Source organism: Lolium rigidum, chromosome 7, assembly GCF_022539505.1.
Source record: "Lolium rigidum isolate FL_2022 chromosome 7, APGP_CSIRO_Lrig_0.1, whole genome shotgun sequence".
NCBI classification, from domain to species: domain Eukaryota; kingdom Viridiplantae; phylum Streptophyta; class Magnoliopsida; order Poales; family Poaceae; genus Lolium; species Lolium rigidum.
The window spans coordinates 330322138-330332042 of NC_061514.1; the positions used below are offsets into that span (position 1 = coordinate 330322138).

The 9905-nt window shown below is 44.3% G+C and overlaps 1 protein-coding gene across 1 annotated transcript; it reads left to right on the plus strand.

Annotated features, from left to right (window-relative positions):
- The first annotated feature begins 3955 nt into the window (after nt 1-3955).
- LOC124673420 (beta-galactosidase 2) lies at nt 3956-9407 on the plus strand. Its single transcript, XM_047209501.1, has 19 exons — nt 3956-4141; nt 4256-4351; nt 4451-4563; nt 4891-4957; nt 5044-5136; nt 5244-5387; nt 5619-5707; nt 5793-5898; nt 6005-6092; nt 6479-6597; nt 6689-6853; nt 7057-7229; nt 7305-7414; nt 7512-7621; nt 7717-7827; nt 7920-8021; nt 8113-8318; nt 8418-8736; nt 8841-9407. The coding sequence occupies exons 1-19, from the start codon at nt 3956-3958 to the stop codon at nt 8949-8951; spliced, it is 2508 nt and encodes an 835-aa protein (XP_047065457.1). The 3' UTR covers nt 8952-9407.
- Nucleotides 9408-9905: the final 498 nt, after the last annotated feature.

Here is a 9905-nt window from a genome sequence, read left to right on the forward strand (position 1 = left end):
TTTTTCCAATGTTATTTTCGCAAGTTCGGTTTTGACTAATGGTATTGCTGCTATTCTCTCTATTTTTTTATTTGCATAGGGTCCAGTTTTTTCCCTTTCCGAAAAGAAAATCTAAATGAAAGATCCCAAAGTAGAAAGATGGGCGCCAATAGGAGTCGTCTACGGAGGTGCTGCATGCTGTGGCGTGCGATGGATTGAACTGCGATGTGCTTCGCATAGCATCAGCAACCCGGAATTTATAAGGAACGTACCACAGCCACACCAATGCATTAACACACCGTCGCGTGCTATTTATGCCAACAATCGGTTCGCAAGGAGACGTAAAATTTTGAACGGACAGAGTGATAAATCGCCGTGTCTGCACGGCCTCGACTTGCCTAGTACTAGAGGCACCAACGTATAGTACGTAGCAGGTAGGTTTCAAAGCAGGCAGACAGGCATGCACGTAGTAGTACTTAATTAATCGTTACTTATGTCGAGCCATTGTGTATTTGTGTCCATTAGTCCCTGGTACCTTTTGTGTTAGTAGTACGCACTGGACTGTGCCACGGCCGACCATGTCGACCAGCACGTGAGGATGCGGGCACACACAAATGACGACTTGTTAGGATGAAAACGGATCGGATGCGGGATCGGATGATATATTTTCCATATCCGTTTTCATACTTTTAAAATAAATACGGGTGTGAATACGCATGTTACCGAATACGAATTTGGAGCAGATTTTACATAAATACGAATATGAATATGATGTTTTCTCAATTCGGAACGGATATAAGCAAATAATATATTCATGTCTTAGAATGAGCCAACTATATAATGGTAGAGAGATAAATATACTGATATAATGCATAGTATTTTCCAAGTTCAATCACTTAACAGAACATTTGATCGATTTATTACATATTATGGTCATATTACTAAAATTGGCTAACATAATCTTATTCGCATACGGATATATCCATTTCCATATCCACATGTGCTTCAAATTCAATACCATTTTTGTATTTGTTTTTGTAAAACAGATCTAGATATTTACCATATCCATTTCCACGAACGTCCGGATTCAGATGTTACCACTTTCATTTTTAATTTCTCGAATACAGATGTCAGATAATATGGATTATCCACTACCAGTTTTCACCCCTAGGAACCAGTCCCTCGTTCTATCTAAATTTGGATCAAGTTAAAACATGTTTAATGGGATGGAGGCACAACTTTATGGGATTGCTCCTTGTTGATTCGAGCACCCGAGCACCTTGTGCTTGTTTTTTGAAAATTTCAAATTGGTTGTAGGATCCAAAAAAAATCATTGGAAAAAATATTATAAGTATGCATACACATCCTCCGTGGATGCTGCAATTTTCTAAAAATAGTGTTGCATTTTGGGCACGAAAAAGACAAACTTTTGGAAAAGTACAATTTTATAATCTTTATGTACCACCTTAATTTCGTTTTCTCTCTAGATCAAAATACAACGTATTTTCTACCAAATCTTCGCAAAAATATGCAGTCTCAATTATATATTTTTGAAACTTCAAAGCACTAATTTTAATTTATTTAAAAAACCTAGCACATTGGCGCCCCTGTGCTGCAAATCTGCAGGAAATTTTCGACTTAGCAACGTTGATGAAGAGAGGAGATTACAGCTGGCAGGAGGCTGGAAGGGAAATGCTACAGATACTACAAATGAAACGAAGCGGCCAACACGTGCTGGGGGGCCTGGGGCACACACTTTCAGTTGCGCAAAGAGGTGAGCGCGTGATCTACGTGCATTCTCCCCCACCGGCCTGCTACTTTTGTGCAAATGGAAGTGACGGAGCTGGAAGATTCTCATCAGAAAAGCAAAGAAATTGAGATGAGATATCATTGAATGTTGCTTGTTAGGCAGCACCATATCTGGAGCAAACTCCTTTCCTTTGCGATGATGATCTCCAGCACACTCGATAAGCAAGCAAGCAAGCGAATGCATATCTCTTCCGGCAGCGTGGTGGATGAACACTCCACGAAAGCGATACGGGGCCCACTGAAAGGACATGGCAAGGCCATGTGGGCTCCACGACCAGCTCCAGACCTAATAAAAAAAAACATATACCAGTAATTTCACCACACAATATATTTTAATGGCGCATGTTTATAGATAAACCTATTGTAAATACTACCTCTATCTATAAATATACATCCGAGATTTATTTAAATTTAAGTGTATCTAGATGCTATTTAGTGTTTAGATACATCTAGATTTAAACAAATCCAAAACACCTACTTATAGATGGAGTATTAATATTTCTTGTATTTCCTTCGATTCATATTACTTAATGATAATATAGATACATCTACACATATTTTAGTTGTAGATACATTCCATCAAATGTGTCGATTCTTGCTCTCCTTCTCTCTGCACTTGTCACCGACAAACAAATATCTACCCACACGGAGAGGGATACTGACCCTCTCTGGAACCGAGTGATTAGGGTATCTCCAACGGGGCGACGCAAACAGACGCTGTGCGACCGTTTACGTCCGCGCGGATCGGAAATGCGTCTGCACCCTGCTCCAGCGGGGCGACGCATCGTGTCCGGGGTGCGGTCGCGCCTAGCGTCCGCTCGCTTCCCCCACGGGCCCGCCTGGCAGCGACCCTGCCTCGATCGGCCTCGAATTAAAACACAGCAAGCGCACCAATGTCAACCGCCGGAGTGGCAACCGCGCCGATCAACCCGCCAACCGCCAAAATGGAGTGCCGAACCGCCGCAGAAGAGCAACCGCAAGGCTCTTTGTCGTACGCGCCGCCATTAATCCCCGCAGATTATAACCCCTGCGCCTGCTGTAATTCACGTCGAACCGCATGCTTCTTCTTCTTCTTCTTCTTCTTTTCCAACACAGGCTAGCCAGGCGCCATGAGAGACTACACCTTGCCGTAGGAATCAGAGAGCGAGGGCAAGCCGCCGAGATGGCGGCATTGGTGGGAAACCCCTGTGACGCCAAGCGACACTGGCTCCACGCCCAGCGACCCTGCCTCCACGCCGAGTGAGGAGGAGGAGGATGGAGGCGTCGTTGCCAGCGACGGCCAGGAGGGGGAGGAGGAGGAGGAGGACTCCGATGCCAGGTTCGCCCGACTGGAGGTGCAGGAGGCGGGGGATGAGAAGGCGGCGGCAAGGAAAGAGGCCAGGGTCCGGGCAAGGGCGCACGTGCGGGCGGCGCGTCGTCGTCTGTTCACCGACGACGACGATGCCGCCACTTCGTCCGACTCGAACTCCTCCACGGACGCGTCGTCCGGCAGTTCCTCTTCCGGCAAGGAGGTGACAAGCAAGAGGCACATGAGTGAGGACGACGAAGCAGGGCCTTCTACTTATAGTTTCTTTGTTTTTAATTTTGTCTCTAGTTTGTATGTTAAATATGTTTAAACTTGTTCAGTACTAGTTGTTTTCGTGCTAGTTGTTTTCACATTTCAACTTATTTTTGAGTAATCATTCGTACAAATTGGGGAGTTCTTCAACAAAAAAGAAAAGAAGGAGCAAGGAAACAACACACTGGGATGTTCAAAATGCGTCGGACCGCTGGAGTGACCCCCGACGCAAACGAACAATTCGTGTCTCACGATCATTTTAGCGTCCGCCAGACGACGCAAACGGACGCCCACGAACAATTTTAACGTCCGAAATACGTCGCTCCGTTGGAGATCCCCTTAGACGCAGCAGTGCCATTGTGCCAACACTGTTCAGCAGTCTAGAAGAAAACTAAGCAAGGAATGTGTGCTAGTCCACAGTATCCACCAGCTATGAGTGAAGTGAAGCAAGCAGAAAGACAGGGCCTCACTCTCCGTGTCCTCTTGCGCCTCACTTCACTCCCATTCCCACCTCCGTCCCGGTGGAGGGAAAAGGCGAGCACCCAAAGGCGCGGCGTTTTTGCTTTTTTTCACCACACTTCCCTCCCTTTCCAGCTTCCTGCCCATCCCATGGCGTCCTCCCGACGCCCGCCGCCGGCGCCAGCCGTCCTCGCCGTCGCCGTCGCGCTCGCGGTGGCCGCCCTGGCCGCGTCGGCGTCGGCGACCGTCACCTACGACCGCAAGGCGGTGGTGGTGAACGGGCAGCGCCGCATCCTGCTCTCCGGCTCCATCCACTACCCGAGGAGCGTCCCCGAGGTGCGTGCGCCCTACCTGCTCCGCCCCCGACAGCATCGCTCTCTTTCCCCGAGAATGCCGGACCGATGCTCCTAGCGTGACCCTTTTCTTGCTTCTTCCCGTCGGCTCCTGCAGATGTGGCCGGATCTGATACAGAAGGCCAAGGACGGCGGCCTCGACGTGGTGCAGACGTACGTCTTCTGGAACGGCCACGAGCCCTCCCCTGGCCAGGTTCGTACTTGCTCCTCCAAGACCCGACCCGCCTGCTCGAAACAGCTGATTTGCTCTGTTTTCTGAGTTCTGACACTGCTGCTTGGATCGATTGGGCAGTACTACTTTGAGGGGAGGTATGATCTTGTGCACTTCATCAAGCTCGTCAAGCAGGCCGGCCTCTACGTGCACCTCCGCATTGGCCCCTACGTCTGCGCCGAGTGGAACTTCGGGTAACAACTAGTCAAACTAGTCAGCTGCTAGCCGGATGTACCTCGCGTCGCTCTCAAGATTTTATACTACTAGTTACGCATTTTGTGCGAAATGATTTCGTTGGCTGCCTCTGATGCTTATGCAGTACACATTCTTAGGGTGTGTCGATTTCAGTGGCCAGGACAAAAATAATAATAATAACATGGTCGTTGACTGTTCTTCTGAAATCACTTACTACAGAGTCGTGGATTCAATATGGCTAATTGTGGATATAGAGAAGTCGTCTCTTGATGTCGATTTGATTCGAAACAAGCTAAATTATGCTCCGTTTTCCCTCTTGGCTGCAGCGGTTTCCCTGTTTGGCTAAAGTATGTCCCCGGCATCAGCTTCAGAACTGATAATGAGCCGTTCAAGGCAAGAACCATTTCGGCGCTTCTGCTCCCGTCTTATTAATCTTTAGCTTCTTTTCAACCGTTCACAATCTTCAATTCTTCAAACAGCTTGAGATGCAGAAGTTCACCACAAAGATCGTCCACATGATGAAGTCGGAAAGGCTCTTTGAGTGGCAGGGAGGGCCAATAATCCTTTCTCAGGTATGCTTGCAAAGTTGCAATCATGATGCATTCTTGATTTGTGTGGATAGCATATTGGGAATTCCTTTGGATCACACCCACCTTTGAATCCTCGTTAACCTTTACAGATTGAGAATGAGTTTGGGCCCTTGGAGTGGGATCAGGGTGAGCCTGCCAAGGCCTACGCTTCATGGGCAGCTAACATGGCCATTGCGCTCAACACAGGCGTTCCATGGATCATGTGCAAAGAGGATGATGCCCCAGATCCAATTGTATGTACTGCACTCCTTGGCATTAATATGGCGGCAGTGTCTTGTTTCTTTTAATGCGTTGGGGTCGTTCAGCTTTGTCACCATTGTCCAAGAAAGGAAAGAAAACGAATCATCATATATGCTGGATGTTCTGCCAAGTCTTTCATTTCCTAAAATAACTTCAACACTTACAAGATATAATTTGGACTAGGATTTTCACTCCGCTAGATCTTCTGTGATTTACTGGTGCAGATTAATACATGCAATGGATTTTACTGTGACTGGTTCTCCCCAAATAAACCTCACAAGCCTACCATGTGGACTGAGGCTTGGACTGCCTGGTAATTTCATTTCTCCCCTCTCTCTCTCTCTCTAAAAGGCTACTACCGTATGATTTTCCTTTGTTTATCTTTCTCCTTTGTGCAGGTATACAGGTTTTGGTATTCCGGTTCCACATAGACCAGTAGAGGATCTAGCATATGGTGTTGCCAAGTTTATCCAAAAGGGTGGCTCTTTTGTTAACTATTACATGGTAAGTCACTTTGACCCTTTCTACTGAAGCTTATGAAGTCACCAAAATATTTAGTCTCAAGTTCTGATGCTTTTTTTTGTTGACACTTTGTGGCGCCTCTTTTCAGTACCACGGCGGAACAAACTTTGGGCGCACAGCTGGGGGTCCGTTCGTTGCAACTAGCTATGACTATGATGCTCCTATTGATGAATATGGTGAGTTCAGCCTCTGCAGGCTTTGTCTGTCTACAATGTATGCCATACTTTTGGCATATTTATATACATTGAACCTCCCTTGCCTGAGTTAAAGAGAGGTTTTCCTCCATTGTAATGCTTAATATTAATTCGAGGTCCATAACCTTTGAAAGATGCTGTTGGATTAGCACAATGCCGTGTCTGATATCGCAGATCCTTTCATGTGATAGCAGCTACATCATAATTGTGACGTTTGGTGCTATATTACAAGAAAATTGTTGTTTTTTCTTTGATGTTATTTTTTTTTGATAATGGGCGCTTTATTACTCATCAAGACAGGATATATTTTGTTATTATGTATTCCTCTGTACCGATCTGATTGAACTTTCCCTCCTTGGCTTCATCAGGTTTGTTGAGAGAACCAAAATGGGGCCACTTGAAGGAGTTGCATAGAGCCATCAAGCTTTGTGAACCAGCCTTGGTTGCAGGAGATCCCATAATATCTTCACTTGGGAAAGCTCAGAAGGTTGTTATGACATTCTTTTCTCTTCTGTACTTGAGACCTGCCATATTTTGTTCACAAGTCATAACTGACTTCTTGGTAACTTTCTGTTCAGTCATCCGTTTTTAGGTCAAACACAGGAGCTTGTGCAGCTTTTCTTGAGAACAAGGATAAACTATCCTATACAAGGGTATTGTTCAACGGGATGCATTATGACCTGCCTCCCTGGTCTATCAGTATTCTCCCGGACTGCAAAACAACAGTCTTCAACACTGCTAGGGTGAGATTGGGCACTTGAGTGATCTGGTTCAGGCCTTTCCTTCAAAATTTAATCAGTTTGCTTTTGCTTACATTGTATTTTTTTTTGCTTACATTGTATAGTGATCCATTTAATTTTATTATGGGTAATTCCTTTTGTACTAATTCCATTTAAAATCTGTGTCCAATCTGATTTATGCATTTTCTTATGATATGTTTTTGCAGGTTGGCAATCAGATTTCACAAATGAAAATGGAATGGGCTGGAGGACTCACGTGGCAGTCATACAATGAGGAGATAAATTCTTTTAGTGAGGAGGAAGCATATACAACTGTTGGATTACTGGAACAACTAAATATGACGAGGGATAACACAGACTACCTATGGTACACAACATAGTAAGTAACCTAACTCGAACAAAAGTATAACTATGATTGTTTGCAATTCAGTGGTACTTAAAGTTTCATTTTCAGTGTCGATGTTGCCAAGGATGAGCAGTTCCTTACCAGTGAGAAGAACCCCAAACTCAGAGTGATGTCGGCTGGTCATGCTTTGCATGTTTTCATCAATGGACAATTAACAGGTAATCATGGGTCTCTGACCTTTTGCCAAAAAATATATATGTGTCTCTGACTTTCAAAAGCTAATTGATCTTTAAATGCCCTCCAATCTGTCTGTAGGAACTGTGTATGGCAGTGTAGAAAACCCAAAACTTACATATACTGGTGATGTGAAACTATGGGCAGGGAGCAACACTATTTCCTGCTTAAGTATAGCAGTTGGCCTACCAGTAAGTGGATAGTTTGCTCACTAAGACAGCACTCTTAGTCATGTGCTATTTGAGGTTTCATATATATTCATTTTCCATTCCCCCTTCTGTCGTAGAATGTTGGAGAGCATTTCGAGACTTGGAATGCTGGAATTCTCGGTCCAGTAACACTTTATGGCCTGAATGAGGGAAGAAGAGATCTCACATGGCAGAAATGGACCTATCAGGTAACGTATGCCATTGTCGTGTCTTCTCAAGTATTAACCTTGCGCGCACTGTTCACAGATATTAACCTAAAAAAATTATTATATTTGGACAGGTTGGTTTAAAAGGTGAGGCTATGAGTCTTCATTCACTTAGTGGAAGCTCATCAGTAGAGTGGGGAGTACCTGTGCAGAAGCAGCCTCTGACATGGTACAAGGTAATGGTTAACTTTGCACATGATTAGCTGATATCCATGTGGGAGAACCATTAATTTTCAGAAGATTTATCCCTCAGTTCGCTCTTTTCAGGCTTTTTTTAACGCACCTGATGGTGACGAGCCACTAGCTTTGGACATGGATAGCATGGGGAAGGGGCAAATCTGGATAAATGGACAAGGAATTGGACGATATTGGCCTGGCTACAAAGCCTCTGGAACATGTGGTTACTGTGATTATCGAGGTGAATATGATGAGAAAAAGTGTCAAACCAACTGCGGTGACTCTTCTCAAAGATGGTAGGAACTTAATGTTTTGGAAGTAACCACTACGGAGTACAAGTTACCCATGACAACATTTACAAATAAAGCTCTTACATCTATGATATGATTCTTCAGGTACCATGTTCCTCGACCATGGCTTAATCCTACCGGGAACCTTCTGGTGATATTCGAGGAGACAGGGGGTGACCCAACTCGAATCTCAATGGTGAAAAGAACCATTGGAAGTGTCTGTGCTGATGTGTCTGAGTGGCAGCCATCAATGACGAATTGGCGTACAAAAGACTACGAGAAAGCTAAAATCCACCTACAATGTGATCATGGGCGAAAAATAACTGAAATAAAATTTGCCAGCTTTGGCACACCGCAGGGGTCCTGCGGGAGCTACTCAGAAGGCGCATGTCATGCACACAAGTCGTATGACATATTTGAGAAGGTAATAGATTTGCGACGATTGCATGACTTTCTTTGCCTAGTCATCTTTATTCCTCTTTATTGAAAATAAATCGTGTTTACAACTCGAATTTGTGTTTCGTGCAGAACTGCATTAATCAAGAACATTGTGGCGTAAGCGTAGTTCCAGAGGTATTTGGTGGAGATCCTTGCCCTGGGACAATGAAAAGGGCTGTTGTGGAGGTTATTTGCGGTTGAATGGCTCAATCGTTTGACCTCTCATTCCACCTTGGGTATGTCAGGACTGCGTCATAGTCCACCTAAGTCCATACAGGCTTCTGGCAAGAGGTGAAAGTTACAGTGACCGTAACGCATGGACTGCCAGAAGTTACAGAAATTAGTTATATTTAGACTGAATCATCAATGTATGTATGTACATTAGTCTACAAAATAATTTGACTCTGTAGGTGTGGAAAAGGGCTGTGATGCTCTAGTTAGCACCGGTCTGGTTCGAGGAGAGCACAGATGAGACTCTGCTGAGTACCTGAGTCCATATGTGCAATGGCTTCTGGATTAGAGGACGCCATGTGATGATTCATTTTTCCTCATTGAAAGGTGCAAAATCAATGTGCAGGGCAACCACCCATTCATGTATTGCCATGTTGATTAAGTAGTAAAAACAAGATATGGTTCAGCTCATAAATAAAATTTCTATTTTCTGTCCTCGTGTATCATTTGCTAACTATTGATATGTGCTCTGGTTCAGTTGGTGAACCTGAATATGTCAAAATGGCAAATCGTCCAACGAATCTATTTGTTCTCTTTTTTTCCCTGCACGTTGCTTTACTTTTGAAATGGAGACTCTCGCCTCTGCATCGGTTAATGTATACGACTTTTATTTATTATTATTAAGTCTAAGTGTAAGTCTTACAAAAGATTACATCATGAGTTATATAGGGTTGAGACATGAATCAACCATCTAAAAACAAGAGAAAACATATGACGACTCTGCACTACCATGTTAATCTAAGATCAAAACGCCAGCTGAACTGGTTGTATATATCCTGTGCAATCTTCTGGTTGCACCCAATATCTAAATCCTCGCGCTTCTCCGTTGGTTGTAGGAAGGACCACATATGGATCCAATACGTAGCCATTGGTATTACCTGCATAAAAGAAGTTGATTTTGCATTATAAAAAATGTAATCATTC

Excerpts from the sequence above, each read along its gene's own strand:
- LOC124673420 (XM_047209501.1), top strand. The coding sequence starts at position 3,956 with ATGGCGTCCTCCCGACGCCCGCCGCCGGCGCCAGCCGTCCTCGCCGTC. Across the intron at positions 4,958-5,043 it reads CTGATAATGAGCCGTTCAAG|CTTGAGATGCAGAAGTTCAC; the intron begins GCAAGAACCATT and ends TTCTTCAAACAG. Across the intron at positions 6,598-6,688 it reads CACTTGGGAAAGCTCAGAAG|TCATCCGTTTTTAGGTCAAA; the intron begins GTTGTTATGACA and ends CTTTCTGTTCAG.